General features: G+C 43.3%; 1 protein-coding gene across 1 annotated transcript in view; it reads right to left on the bottom strand.

The window, feature by feature from the left end:
• MTOR (mechanistic target of rapamycin kinase) overlaps window positions 1-16,347 on the bottom strand; it is a 112,928-nt gene that overhangs the window by 50,814 nt on the left and 45,767 nt on the right. The window contains exon 32 of the mRNA XM_063435988.1: window positions 1,581-1,656. Coding sequence (XP_063292058.1) covers window positions 1,581-1,656 — 76 coding nt within the window. The remainder of the gene's footprint in view (window positions 1-1,580; window positions 1,657-16,347) is intronic.

The following is a 16,347-nucleotide window of genomic DNA, read 5'->3' as shown; positions in this document are numbered from 1 at the left end:
GAGCACCATAACTACTTTAACTTAGACCGGCACTTAAGGCCAATCTGCAATGTTAAACTGCTTGAAAATGGTTTAATATTTGAAAGCAGACCGTGTCAGGGGACTCTAGGCACCATATTCACCTGACCAATGCTAAATCAATACATTACATGCTTTGTCTTATATCGTTTCACAAAAGATTTTATCTGTAGAAAATACTTATATTTGGGGGAAGGTGACAGAGCTGCTTTAACCCGTTTTGGCCATGTTGTACGTTAAGGACCGTGGGGCTGTTTTGGCCATGTTGTACGTTAAGGACCGTGGGGCTGTTTTGGCCATGTTGTACGTTAAGGACCGTGGGGCTGTTTTGGCCATGTTGTACGTTAAGGACCGGGGCTGTTTTGGCCATGTTGTACGTTAAGGACCGTGGGGCTGTTTTGGAAAAAAAAAAAAAAAACATGTTTGACTTTTACTTTCTTTTTTTTACTTGCCTACAAAAGCCAATGGGGAAAAAAAACCTGCTAAATAGATTCAAGATTCAAAATTTTTAGTTTAAAAACACCCAGTGTTTACATGCTTTTTTTTTTTATAGGGCTATAAATACAAGTAGGACATTGCGGTGGGAACGTTCTGATTAATTGGTGGGAACGTTCTAATGCGGCACCGGGGTGGTGCCCGTTCAGAAGACGATTGAGTTCTGTTCATATGAACGCTCCCGAACGGGAAAACAGGCATAACATAGGAAAAGCTGGGGGAAACACACAAATGAACGAGGCTCTGCTACATGCATCATGCAGCTTTGACACACTTGGTAACAGATTGATTGTGACCTACTGGAGCTTCATGATGAATATGCCAAGGAATGCCCATTACTGGTGTAAGTTAAAGAAAAGAAATCTGAGAAAGAATTCACGTATTTTAAATTCGGAACGGACATGCAAACCGGACAGTGGGATCTTGTTTGCTTTCAAGTTGGATGTTCTATGTTTAGTTGAAGTAATTCTCACTCAAACACTATTGCTCGATTCGGTATGCAAGGGTCAGCAGGATCACTGCTCCTTGGCTTCTAATGTAAAAAAAATCCCTGGGGATATTCCAAAGCATCATAAAAAATGTGATGGAGTATTTGGCTTTCCAAGAGATGTTTGTGTGAAGTGCCCCCATCCCTCTGCTTCCCTGTACAATGAGGTCAAACCTTCCCAGAGGTGCAGCACACAACAAGGCTATTCTCTCAACGAGTATACGCAGGGGGTGATGTAATAGTGAAGTCGCAGGAAATCATTACGGCTGCCTGCAAAGCGGCACTTTGTGAAGGGGCCTACTGAAGGTTGTACAGAGTTCCCACTACGTTTATATCACAGCACATTTCCTCTCTCTATCAAACAGATCGCACTGCCAGTATAGTCCTGTGTTCGGTCTTGTGAAATTTAGCCTAGGTTGTCTCGTGACCACAATTCAAAGTGTTCTTTACATCTAAAATCACATAGGGTTAACAAGGGTTTTCAATCCACATGTGCACTGTAGGGGAATGTGTATTTCAAATCTTTGACTCATAAAAAGAAAAACAAAACAAAAAAAACAGAAGGACATGACACACATACCAGTTCCCCATAATGCCTCATGGCGAATTCCAGAACGCCGGCCGCTGCCTCGGGCTGCTGGAGCTTATTGTTAATGCTGAAAAAGTCAAAAACACAAGCGATTATACATAAAAATATAAAGCTCAACCCTGTGTCTCTGTTATCAGAGGGGCCCTATTTACACACATACAAAGATATTGTTTTAACATACATTTGGCATGCGAAAAATAAACACAAAACAAAACCAATAAATTGTACAATTCTTTATGATGACCTATATATTTTCTGGGCAGTGACTATAATTGGACTTTTAAGCTGTATTCTGCCTGCTTGTTTGTTCCGTTAATTTAATATTTCCAAATGGGTTAATTTTACTCCTCTCTCATTCTGCAAATAATAGTCATTAATAAGCATCATGGAAATAACAGGACTTACAGACAAGTCCCGTAAGGTCCAAACACATCTAAAGTCCTAATAACACAGGGTAAGGATCAAAATCCACAGTGATTTGCCCAACATGTGCAATTAGGGGTTACAACTGAGAAATCACCAGCTTTTTCATTCTGACTTTTTGCTGATGGAGAGCAAAACTTCCATGAGACATTTAACACAAATATGCCTTTGTAGTGTATCATGAATATTCCAGAGGGACTAATTGATTTCAGTTTAAATAAACCATCCTGATGAGAGTAAAGTGTGGGGGTTTTGAAAAGAAGGAGAAGCCCCCATGAGCACCGCCATTTCCAATTAGAGTAACATAAAAAGCAGACTTCGTTCTCCGCTTTTAGATTAAATCGGTTTTAAAATATGAAACCCTCAAATATGCAGTTCTGAACGCCCCCATCTTCAGATAATGCATCCAGTTCTTCAAATGCCGTAATTCTTTTATAGAAAAGTTTTTTTTGTTTTTTTTTTTAAATAAAACAGCACACTAAGAGACAGTTAGTTACATACGCGTATAACTAACATAACTGGCCTGTTATGTGTTTTATTAATGCAAGATGTTTAGTATCCGTTCATTAGCAGATCCAGTGTAACGTTACAGCTATTCCTACATCTAAAGGGTCTGAAATTTGTTTATATATAAAATAAATAAAACTGTCATAAGAGTGCTCAGGTTAATGGTACCGAAGGGTTTCTTATTTCCTGTACCAATTGTTTTTCATCCTTAGCCCCCTCCGTCTGCGGAGTCTTTGCATTATTACCCTTTGTGTACCCCAAGCCCCGGGTCTCTGCCTCATTCCCACATTTTAACACTCTGTGCCAGGTACCGGGTTTTATTTTGTTCAATGCAGTTATACCTTTTTAGTGGGTGTTTGCATTTAGCACTTTATTATTATTGTGGTATTGGTACTATAAGTTGGTTATGCGCTATTTTATGCACGCTCTCTTTGTTGTACTTTCAATGCATGAACAAACACTTTATGTGTAAACTTTGTGCCTTGGGATCAGTATTCCTCTCTCTTAATCTCAGACTCCAGGTCCCCTTTAATTAGTCAGATCAGTTCTTTGATCTTTACATCTTGTTCTGCTGCTTTTACACTTCCTCTCCCATTGCCTTTTCACTTCTCTTACTTTGTTTACTGTAATGCTATTAATGTTCTCTCATTCTTCAGCACCACCTATTCAGTGTCCGCCAGCCTCACATCTATCATGCTTTCTTCCCTCTATCCCTTAGCATTCCCACCATGCCCCGTTATTATTCTCATCACTTTCCCTTCACCCCATGTTTTTTTTTTTTTTTTAAATGTGTGTTCGTTATGTTCAATCCCCCTGCAAATTGCTTCTGTTTCTGTAATGGAAGGGTGACTGGCCCTGATGTCAAGGGTAAGGAACAACCCTAAATTACTCAGAAAGACAGGATTTGAGGTTATACCTGTTTGCCAGCACAAACTTAATGGGGGACTGTAAGGAGCAGAACGCTGCCTCTGCTACCAGAAATGCAGAGACGGCTTGCTCCTGCGCAGTGCTTACTGCAGGGGCTGGAGAGACCACAGCCGTAGAGCACCACAGACTTCAGTCCCATGTTGGGAACTGCTGTTATACGGCTTGTTGGTTATATTTCAAAAGAATAAAGAAGTCTTTGGAACGGGGGAAATGAAATAAAAACTCAATGGATCCCAGCACCAACAGATGAGGATAAATTGATGTCAGCTTCAATGCAATATAAAGTGTGGACATCCTCAGGCAGTAAAAGTAAAATATAGACATATTCCAAATCACAGAAATACTGTAAATTCTTTAGTAAGAATCCTAATTCTACCATATACCGGATTACATTTTAACTATTTATCTGAAACAAATATCGTCTGCTGGTGAAGAGTTTTCTATTTACTCATTTCAAGAAATAAAACCAATATTATACACATAATAAATGATTATTTAATTGAAACAGAAATGGACATCTTAGAGAACCCAGTGATTGGTCCAGCCAGATGGCATTTTTTTCCTCAGGATAACGGTTGTATGTTATGTCATCTCTCACTCAGCGATTTGGAACTAAGGCTCTCCAGCAGAGAGACAGTTTAATTATTTGTACAGCTTGGCACGGGGCCTATTTGTTAATCACGGACACTAAGTGCTGTACCTCTATGTAAACTATTCACACTGTATGCTGCTTCCTTATACACTAAGCAGTCACTCACGTAAAGCAAACCGATGCCATCAATCATGATTTGGATAAGCAGTGTGACACCGGAGTGAAAGAAGCAGCAATGTCACGGGTTATGTTTGTTTATAGAACGTGAGTTGTGTGGCTAAAGTCAAACAGTAGATTTCCTTCTCTGGAGAGTCTCGCTGACAGCTTCTTGCACATCTGCAGTCCAGACATGCTGTCTGTATATGGCAAGCTGGCCACTCTACTGCCTCTTGTCAACTTTCACAGCTTTGTCCTCTGGACAGCTGAAGTTATAAAGCACTGGTCTGAATACAATAGGAGGTCTGTGTGACTAGCCGCTAAATCGGGCCTAGGAGACCTCCATGAGAACCTCAAAGAAACATGAAAGATTAAAAGTACAAGGAGGAAAAGACCCTCGCTCCCTCCCCTTGAGCCCACCCTAACGCAACACCATTCCAGCAACTTTTAATCTCCTCCACATGCCAACGTTACATAAACTCACACAATGGACTTTACTGGTAAGTTCACTAATTTCACATGAGAATGAGAGGGTGAAAGGGCGACACTGGTGAAATTCCACCAAGAGCTGACTAACTATTATTTTGGGAGGAGGAGGGGGGAGTTCTGTAAACATGTAACATGCTCCATCACCTATGGCTACAACAGGGGTCTCTAACATTTAACACACAGCTGTTACTGAACATGACACTCTGTTGCCCACCCACCTGCGTAGAGAAAGTAGCCCCCAACTATAGTGCCAAAGGCTACTCATTTGTGGATGTCAACTGCCATCATCCACAATATAACTGGTTTCATTTTCTAGCATTGCATTGTCACTAGTTACAGACTAAGAGGGTCACCAGGCAGCATTACTGGCTGAGAGCTATAGCCATTCATTGCGACTAAAAGGGTCAAACAAGAGTGAAAATGTCATTGTTGTGTCTACAGATCATGATTGGTATAGTGAACCATTTGGCAATGCTGTTTTTCACTACAACACACAATGGTTGCCATAAGACAAGACCGGTGGAGAATCCCAGTGTGTGGGAACATGTGGATTTTGCTAACCCAGAACAGCCAAACAATGTACTCCATTACACCGAAACCCTTCTGTGGCTCAAGTGGACAAACACCAGACAGATCTGAATGACACAACAGACTGCGGTTATGGCAGCATTTAAATCAGCCGCAGAAAATATTTTTTATAAAAGTATAAAGGGGAGACTAGAAAAGTATATAAAGCATTTTCTTCATATTTTTCTGACTGTGACCTCTTGTGCTTAGATACTTTACCAACCCCACTTCTTGGGCACACAGGGTGAGTGGAAATAAGACTGCCTGTGTAACTCACATATCTTTGTGTTTTTACAGTTAAGGGTTAATAACATCACACACCAATGGCATATGCTGCATATTTCCAAGCATAAATTTGCATATGGACTCAGATCTGGTATTTACACATGTTTTATGGCGGGACTCATTTTACTATCGCATTCCCACTTTAACATCTCTTTAAAAGACAGACCGACTTCCCTTTGATGTCATATTTTATATATACCGACTTTTTGAAAAGGTATTTGGCAGGGTGAAGTGATTAGCATACCTGGAATCTAAAATAAGATGTCTGAAGTCGGTATCCTGACCTAGCGTGAGAAAACATTCTTTTTTAACCTTGGTATTTAGTGTCTAGAAATATTAGGGACCCTGCCATGTAACGTGTGTAAACATGTGCATGTAATGAACAGAAAGTCCTGCACGCAAACCACAGATTAACCGAGCAAGTGTGAAACAGCGGTGCTAAAAATCTAAAGCTGCTGTAAATACATGTGGTAGTCCAACAATAGATAGAACATGAACAGAACCAAAGCAAATGAAGCACAAAATGCGAAAACAATGACCACACTAGGCAAGACTTGTGCATGGTCTTACAATTTGGTTCGACCAAGAAAATATAAAATATATATATATATTACTGACCGAATTGTGTCAAGCAGTTCGGCTTGTCTGAATATCATCCATACAAACGAACTGGGGAGAACCTACTCGGACGAAGTAAAAGGGGAGAGAAAATTTGACCTCACAGTATTGCAAAATATATACATTATTTTTATTATTTATGTGTATATAAAATTTGAAGTACAGAGACAGGCTCAGATTTTCCCCTTTTAAATATGCGAATTCCGATTTAATAAAATTATATTTTACCTTTCAAATTTCGTCCACATTTGATCAACAAATATTCTGCTCTAACTGGCAATTTCATGTTTATTTTGGGTTTTGAAATTCCCACTATTAATTAATGTGTTTTGAGTATAGCTAGAGTGAGATGTATGTGTATCTCCCTCTATAAAATATATAACAAGTTGGAAAAGTAAGCGCAAATGTGATATACATATAAAAAAAATATAAGGACAGAAGAACCAGATAATTTAAGAATTGATTGAGTCTTATTGGATCATAAAACACACACAATATTGAAGGGAATTAATAAAGCATATTTAGAAAAACAAATTGCTGGTACCATTGTGAATAGGGTCTGAGTGTGCACACTCTTATGGGGCTCCCAAAATATGGAAAGGGAGACGTAAGCCGAGGCCCCTAATTTTACCCCAAAAAACTGGGAGTATAAGACTAGGGTGGGAAATGCAGCAGCTACTGGTAAATTTCTAAATAAAATTATATCCTAAAAAAATAATATTAATTCAATATTTATTTACAGTGTGTGTATATATAATGACTGCAGCGTGTGCGTATGAGTGCAGCGTGTGCGTATGTATGAGTGCAGCGTGTGCGTATGTATGAGTGCAGCGTGTGCGTATGTATGAGTGCAGCGTGTGCGTATGTATGAGTGCAGCGTGTGCGTATGTATGAGTGCAGCGTGTGCGTATGTATGAGTGCAGCGTGTGCGTATGTATGAGTGCAGCGTGTGCGTATGTATGAGTGCAGCGTGTGCGTATGTATGAGTGCAGCGTGTGCGTATGTATGAGTGCAGCGTGTGCGTATGTATGAGTGCAGCGTGTGCGTATGTATGAGTGCAGCGTGTGCGTATGTATGAGTGCAGCGTGTGCGTATGTATGAGTGCAGCGTGTGCGTATGTATGAGTGCAGCGTGTGCGTATGTATGAGTGCAGCGTGTGCGTATGTATGAGTGCAGCGTGTGCGTATGTATGAGTGCAGCGTGTGCGTATGTATGAGTGCAGCGTGTGCGTATGTATGAGTGCAGCGCGTGCGTATGTATGAGTGCAGCGTGTGCGTATGTATGAGTGCAGCGTGTGCGTATGTATGAGTGCAGCGTGTGCGTATGTATGTGTGCGTGTGTATGTGTGTGTGTGTGAGTGAGTGAGTGATGCAGAGCCTTGGTGGGGGGTGGGCATTTTTAATATTTTTTTTTCCATTATTATCATTTTAATTTTTTTTGTTATATATTTATTTTAATTATTATTATATTATTATTATTATTATTATTATTTTCGTCCCCCCTCCCTGCTTGATACATGGCAGGGAGGGGGGCTCTCCTTCCCTGGTGGTCCAGTGGCATTGGCAGTTCAGTGGGGAGGGAGGGGGGCTGGCAGAGAGCACTTACCTCTCCTGCAGCTCCTGTCAGTTCCCTTTTCCTCTGCGCCGGTCCGTGCAGCTCTTCTGTCAGCTCACACTGTAAGTCTCACGAGAGCCGCACTATGACCTCTCGCGAGACTTACACTGTGAGCTGACAGAGGTGCTGAACAGACCGCCGCGGAGGAGGGAGCTGACAGGAGCTGCAGGAGAGGTAAGTAACCGCACACAGCCCCCAGTCTGTATTATGGCAATGTAAATTGCCATAACACAGACAGTGACTCGAGTATAAGCCGAGTTGTGGTTTTTCAGCACAAAAAATGTGCTGAAAAACTCGGCTTATACTCTAGTATATACGGTAAGTCCAGTTCAAAACTGTAAATGTGCAAAAATATGAGATATAAAGAAAAGGAGAAAAGGAATGAAAAAGTATATATGCACACTAACAATTGTTGTTGTACGAGGTGCAAAAATTGAAGTTTACTGGAAAGAAATGGTGGTGAACAATAATGGTTGATGCAAATGTAAAATTGAAAAAGTTGCAGAAGTAGGATAAAAATATAAAAGTAAAATTAAAAATAATAATAAAGAATAGAAAAAATGACAGAAAAAAAAAAGCAAAAGAGTGGCAATGGGAGTCAGACCAGAGTATACTCAGGTTGGACTCCCATTGTAACTGTGTGTCATTTTTTCTACACCCCGTATATGGAGGTCTTTGAATACTTTTATCCTACATTTTTAGTTTTGCATCCCCATTGTTCAACCTTATTTTTTCCCCAGTAAACTCTTCAAATTTTTACACCTCTTACAACAACTATTTAAGAGTATACATACTTTATTTCCTTCCTTTTCTCCTTTTTTTATAGCTCATATTGTTACACATTTACAGCTTTAAACTGGACTTATTTTGTTACTTCTCCCTTTCCATATTTTAAAGGGACACTATAGTCACTAGAACAACTACAGCTTAATGAATTTGTTCTGGTGAGTAGAATCATTACCTTCAGGCTTTTTGCTGTAAACACTGTCTTGTCAGAGAAAATGCAGTGTTTACATTACAGCCTAGGGATAACTTCACTGGCCACTCCTCAGATGGCTGTTAGAGATCCTTCCTGGGTCATGGCTGCCTAAAATGCATCCAAACATTCAGTATCTCCTCCGTCTGCATGCAGACACTGAACTTTCCTCATAGAGATTCATTGATTCAATTCATCTCTATGAGGAGATGCTGATTGGCCAGGGCTGTGTTTGAATCATGCTGGCTCTGCCCCTGATCTGCCTCTGTCAGTCTCAGTCAATCCTATGGTGAAGCACTGTGATTGGATCAGGCCACCACTTCTGATAATGTAAGCAAACTGCTTGTTTTTCTGAGGCAAACAGCATGCAGAGTTACAGCTTCTGGCTTGTTTACAGTAAGATTTTGCTATATTTATGGAGGCATGAGGGGCTAGATCATTGTATAGGATACAGCTTATTGAATTTGTTCTGGTGAGTAGAATCATTCCTTTCAGGCTTTTTGCTGTAAACGCTGTCTTTTCAGAGAAAATGCAGTGTTTACATTACAGCCTAGCGATAACTTCACTGGCCACTCCTCAGATGGCTGTTAGAGATCCTTCCTGGGTCATGGCTGCCTAAAATGCATCCAAACATTCAGTATCTCCTCCCTCTGCATGCAGACACTGAACTTTCCTCATAGAGATTCATAGATTCAATTCATCTCTATGAGGAGATGCTGATTGGCCAGGGCTGTGTTTGAATCGTGCTGGCTCGGCCCCTGATCTGCCTCCTTGTCAGTCTCAGCCAATCTTATTGGATCAGACCACCACTTCTGATGATGTCAGCAGACTGCTTGTTTTTCGGAGTCTAACAGCATGCAGAGCTACAGCTTCAGGCTTCAATACAGTAGGATTTTGCTATATTTATGGAGGAATGATGGGCCCAGGGGGTATAGATGGTGGTTTTAACCCTATAGGGTCAGGAATACATGTTTGACCCTAGAGTGATCCTTTAAGAGCCCCATAGGAGTGTGCACACTCAGACCCTATTCACAATGGTACCAGCAATTAATTTGTTTTTATAAATATAAGTTTTATTAATTCCCTTCAATTTTGTGTTTATTTTATGATCCAATAAGACTCAAATTCCTAAATGATCTAGTTCTGTCCTGATATTTTTGTATATGTATATCACATTTGCGCGTTCCTTTTCAACTTGTTGCACATTTGATCAATATTTGCAATTTTGAGTGTTCAATTACATTGAAGCATCTAATTATGTATTTTAAGCATTTAGTCCGGTTGATCTCTGGTTTATTTCTTTATTATTTATTGATATGATTTCTTTCATCCTGTCATTTTACCATCAAGTCATCTTTTTTGGGGCGCCACAGATGGAATTCTAAATCGCCAAGCAAAAGTATATTCAAGTCCGCATGTAAAGTGTTAAACTCCATGAAAATACAGGAAGCGCCTCTAGTGGCTGTGTGGTAGAAAGACAATGTTTTACATTGCAGGGCTAAGGGGACAAAGACACTGCAGCCAGAACACTTCATTGAGATGCATATGATGTGGAATTATTAAAAAATCTTTATTGTACTTGTATTGAATTATTGTACTAACTCCATTTTAACTTTATACTGTGACTTCGTCCTCCATTTTGTCCTCATGACTTAACTTGTTCATTTTAAAACTACATTACGTGACTGAACTTCTCAACCCAATTAATACAGTAGACAAAGACCGTGTTTCCTTCAAGGACAAGTACCAGGAGGTGCTGGCTACTCCTTAAGACTTGCCGGCTACTCCTTAAGAGCTTGTAAGATAGTACAGTTTGAAGGCCACAGAACACAGTAGTAATGAAATGTTCTATTCATAAGAGACCTTGCACCTGGACATAAAGCCTGATATCACTGACCGTGTAAAATGACGCTTAGGACCCCCTTGTCCCCCACCCGTGTCCAGAATAATCCCACCTCTGATGGGTGGGCACGGGACTAACCTCTTAATTTTACTAACCAATAGGTAAGACACTAACTCCGTCACTTAACAATTAATCCAATTGATGATGTTTATTTGCTGATATTCTAATAATCAATGATGACGCAAAATGCCTCTTAAAAGGGCCTGCGCGCCCGCTTTTTCTTCACTTGCCAATAAACTTTCTCGAAGTTATTTTAACCTGAACCTCGTGTGTCAGACTTAATTACTTCAGCGTATATACGCAATTTAATTTATTGATTTGGACAGGAACAGATAGACTTTGAACATTTTGGTTTACTTTCAAAAAGTACCATAACAACTTGGCGCCCAACGTGGGGCATCGGGCTATGTCCGGCCGGTGAGCCGTCCTAAGGAAGACAAGGGTGGACGGAGGAATCCAGGGGGAAGGAAGGGAGATTGATCACCTCCAGATACACGGTAGAGACTTCTGCAGAGCCACCGGTACGTTCCGGCCCCTTTGATTGACCCGTCCACGTGTCTGTGACTGCTTCCCGGGAGGACATCAAAGACAGGTAATATCTTGCCCGGTGTCTCGTTACTCACTTGTTTACCTGCATTTTAGTCTATCTGTTGCCTGGGTGTGTTTGAATCGTTTGCCTGTTTCCCCATTTTGAGATAAAGGGGGGGTGGACCTACAGGGGATTTGCCTGGGGTTCTGTCTTGCTTGTTTTCCCCTTTTTGGGATAAAGGGGGGTGGACCTGAGGGGACTTGCCTGGGTCTTCAGTGTGTGTGTCTATCTGTTTGTATTTTACCTCTTTTGGGATAAAGGGGGGTGGACCTGCGGATTCGTTCCTGGGGGTCTTCTGTTGCCTGTTTTACCTCTTTTAGGAACCACGGTGTTGTGGTTGTAAGGAAAAAGGGGGGTTGACCTGCGGATGCGTTCCTGGGGGTCTTCTTTACCTGTTTACCTCTTTTAGGAGCCTCGTGGCTGTGGCTGTAAGGAAAAAGGGGGGTGACCTGCGGATGCGTTCCTGGGGGTCTCTGTTGCCTGTTTCACCTCTTTTAGGAACCACGGTCTTGTGGTTGTAAGGAAAAAGGGGGGTTGACCTGCGGATGCGTTCCTGGGGGTCTTCTTTACCTGTTTACCTCTTTTAGGAGCCTCGTGGCTGTGGCTGTAAGGAAAAAGAGGGGTGTTGGAACTGTGGATTTTGTGTAGACTCATAATTTCCTGTGATCCTTCTTGTGTCACTTTGAGAGCCTAGCTAGCTTCTTTGTGCACATGGTATTTCTGTTTATTTGTGAGGGGGCTTAGTCTTGTGGCAGAGGACTTTGTTTCCTGGGGGGGATTCAAGTAGGCATTGCTTGTTTTCCGCATCACGTGGTAGTGAGACTTATAAGTGGGTTTTATAGGGGCACTACGGGAGTGAGGATAGACGTGGCCACATTCTTGTGGACTGCAGAGTAGAGAGAGGCTGACGGAACTCGGACCGGTGTCAGTTGTTTTCCGTGGCCGCTGGTAGTGAGACTTACGAAAGTCGTTCTCCGAGCGGAGACACTACGGGGTTGAGGGAGGTGACTTTGGAGTAAGCACACGAGTAAAGGAAAGGGATTATTGTTGATTTCATTTGAACTGTGATGCATGCACTGTATTTCAATTGTATTGTTGTCTTGCTTGTCTAATTAGGAGTCTCATGAACTCCTGTGTCTGTCTCTAAGGATTTTCCTTGTCTTTCATCTTTTCTATACTTCCTATATTATTATACTATCCACTCCCATTCCTCTTAAAAAGAGAAGTGATTGGTCACACACTTCTCACTTCGCTCCAATCCGTGTCTACCACCCCGGGTAGGCGGATTCAGTGACTAGTCTACGTTTTGGGAAGACGCACCTGAGAAAATCCCACGATTCTCGGGTGGCAGTCGAGCATTGTAGACGTTCTTGTTCAGTTTTCCCTCTCTCTCCCTATATCTAGGACGCTGGTATAGGGGTAAAGGGATTATGGGACAGGATTTAAGCAAGCCCAGTAAGGGCTGGTTAGCATGTGATTTAGTCGAAGACAGAGAGGGTGAGGAAATGGTTAAAGGTGTTGAAAAAATTGCAAAAGTATGTAGAATTGCTGTACCGACATGTGGAAGATTGCAACCAGAAAGTTGGCGTAGGTTACTGACAGAAAAGAAAGGCAAGCTTACAGATAATGGTTTATTAAAGACTGCTGAAGCATGGTATAGAGTAGCGAAGGCTATTCAGCTAGAAGGTTGGGTTGAGGAAGAGATAAATCACAAAGGTGTGAAATTGTTTGTGTATCATAATAATTGTGTTGCTGGGGTCTACCCCCAGCCAGCGCCCAAAACCGGCGCCCAGGGAATGTCTATCCCCAAGGTTCAGTCAGCAATAAGTGATAGCCAGCTGACTATGTTCCCCACTCCCAATACCCATCCCATTACCTCCCCTGTCTGCCCGGTCCTGAATTCTGATGGATCTTTCTTTTCCCCTGCCCCATCTTTAACATTCCCATCATCCTCATCCATCCCTACGCTACCTGCTATACCTTCCCCTAACATTTCATCTGCCATTCCTTCCCCACACTCCCTCTCCATTAGTGATCCCCTCCCTTCTTCATCCGCCCAGCTAACCACCTCTTCCACACTCACCCCGGCTCCTCCCTCTACACCCACCCCTACCAATCCCTCTCCGTCCCCTCCCATCTCCGCCCCAGTCCAATACCCCACCTCCTTTCCCTCCCCAGCCTGGCCCTACCCCTTCCCATATCCCATGGCCCTGCCCTATCCCGGATATCCACTACCCCTTCCCCAAGCCACTCCCCAGGTTCCGGTCATGCCCAGTCCGACACAGGTTGCTCCGGGTGTGCCCACATCTAACATGGCCGCCACCCCTTCCCTTAACCCTAATGTAACACCTTTTCCGGCCACCAATATGGCGGCCCCCAGTTCGGCCCTGATGCCGGTAATCCCCGGTGACTACCTATCCCCAGGTTATGACTCACTAGCCACCCCTGCATCTGGGGCTCGTTCCCAACCACCGATCCTTTCACCTCATTCGGGCCCTGCACCACGCAAAAGAGCCAATATCATAGAATTCGATGATGACGAGATGGACAGGGTGTCCCATGTCTCATCGGAGCTTGCCGCGGGAGCCCCAACTCACCGTTCTATCGATGACCCTTTTGGCCACAAGGGTCGGGGAGAACAGGCCCCTCCTAAATATGTTGCTTTCAATCCCACTCAAGCTAGTGCTCTAATGAAATCACTCCCTGACCCAGAAAAACAGCCTATGCCCTTCTACCGAGGGATAGTTCAAATTCAAAAGACTTATTCCGCCGCATGGCGTGATTTGCTGAGCATTTGTGCTATCAAAGCAGGGGATGCATATTGGCCAAGTATGGCCCGACACCTCAGTACAGATTTGCTCAGCAGTGATGTTGATTACCCCTCTGGAGTAACTTTTTGCACCCAATTAAGAGAATGGGCTAAGGACAAACTTGCGGATCAGGCTGCTGGCCTTACTGATGTTATTCAAGATAAAGGAGAATCAGTGGAAAGGTTTCATGCAAGACTGTATCAAATGTTCACAGATTTGGGGTTTGATCTTACAGATAAGATTCATTCACAAATGCTGTCAGGTGCGTTTGTCCAAGGTGTTAAAGACTCTATACGCAAGGGAATCATTGCCGCACGCCCTGAATATAAGGTTGTTCCCCTGGATACCCTGCTTTTAGTTGCTAGAGGTTTGGAATCCGTTCAGACCCCAAGGAGACCTACTTCAGCTCCTCTCATGGTATCCCGCTCCGCTCCAGCCCCAAGAGGTCCCAGACCAGAGGAGGGGGGACATTGCTTTAATTGTGGAGCAAAGGGTCACTTTAGGAATGACTGTCCAGAACCTAAAAGGGAGCAAAGGGAACCCAGAAAACTACCCAAGCCTGCCCCGGCTCCCAAAGCCACCAAACAGGTTCCAATAGTTGAGGAACCCGATGAATAGGAAATTGGCAAGCCTGTGTCTGTGACCCCTGTCATGGCAGTGTCTACAGGGGACAAAGGGGGGCCACTTGCCACAGTGACTTTACCCATTGAAGGCCACCCCACCACATTTCTAGTTGACACAGGTGCAGCCCGTAGTGTTCTACGAGAACAAGACCTGCCAGACCCATCCTTCCTGTCCAGTATTGATGTCTCTTGTGTTGGAGTGGATGGCCAGCCAAGACGTAGCCCTCTAACAACTCCGCTGCGAGTTGGTTCTAGCCTGCTCGCTCGCTTTGTAGTATCCTCCACATGCCCCATTAACCTGTTAGGTGCTGATGTCCTCTCACGCCTGCAAGCATCCATCACTTTTACCCCGGATGGGCAGGTAGAAATGTTTACACCTCTGTCTGTATCAGACACTTCAGCCCTATGCTCTTTGCCTCTGATGCTGCATTTAGAACAGCCCCGTGAGGGGGCAGCAGACTTAAGGTCCAATTTCCCAGAGGAATTAAAAACACAGGTGCCCGCTAAGTTATGGTCCTCAGGCCCAGAGGACATAGGTCACCTAAATGTTCCCCCTGTGGTGGTAAAGCTTATTCCAGGAGCTAAGTTACCAAGAAAACCACAATATCCATTAAAACCAGCACAGTCCGCTGCAATTTCTGTCCACATCAAGGCACTCTTGGAGAAGGGTGCCCTGGTAAAATGTAAATCTGAATGCAATACCCCGTTATTTCCTGTGAAAAAGAAAACTCCAAAGGGTGAACCAGAGAAGTACAGGATGGTCCAGGACCTCCGTGCTGTTAATGAAGCTACCGTCCTGGACACCCCTCTTGTACCAAATCCTCATACTCTGCTCTCTGGAGTCCCACCATCTGCAAAATTCTTTACAGTTATTGACCTGGCCAATGCCTTTTTCAGTGTCCCACTGGACCCATCCTGTCAATACCTGTTTGCTTTCACTCATGAAATGCAACAGTATACCTGGACTGTCATGCCCCAAGGGGCACAAAATTCTCCAAGTCAATTTGCTAAGGCCATGGGCACCATCCTTGACCCATGGCAAGCTGAGCACCCAGAAGTTGTCCTGCTTCAGTATGTGGATGATCTATTGCTATGTGGAGATGATGTACCCACTACTGAAAGGTGTTCACTTAGTCTCCTTTGCTATTTGGCAGAACAAGGATGCAAAGCTTCACTCATCAAGCTACAATTCTGTCAATCTTCAGTGATCTTCCTTGGACATTGCCTATCTCAAGGTACCAGGCATCTTACTCGGGACCGGGTAAGAGCTGTTTTGGACATTCCACCTCCAAGGACTTCAAAGTCTCTTCATGCCTTCCTAGGCCTCATTTCCTACTGCAGAGCATGGATCCCAGAAGCCTCTCTGCTTATGCAACCTCTCTATGATGCTCTTAAGTCTGACCCGTTCTGTCTGACCAATGAAGCCCTGGCCAATTTCGATGCTTTAAAACGGGCCATTGCTTCTGCTCCTGCCTTGGGCCTACCTGACTACTCCAAACCCTTTAAATTGTTTGTCTCTGAAAGACAAGGCCACGCAACAGGAGTACTCACCCAAACTAATGACTTAAGAGGCCGCCAGAGGCCCATTGGATATTTCTCATGTCAACTGGACATTGTGGCCAGAGGGACTCCTTCCTGTCTCAGGGCTGTTTTTGCTGCAAGAGAACTCATAGAGAGGA

The sequence above is a fragment of the Pelobates fuscus genome, chromosome 11 (assembly GCF_036172605.1).
Source record: "Pelobates fuscus isolate aPelFus1 chromosome 11, aPelFus1.pri, whole genome shotgun sequence".
Classification (NCBI taxonomy): domain Eukaryota; kingdom Metazoa; phylum Chordata; class Amphibia; order Anura; family Pelobatidae; genus Pelobates; species Pelobates fuscus.
Note: the sequence above shows the minus strand (reverse complement) of the source record. Positions and strands in the feature narration are given on the sequence as shown.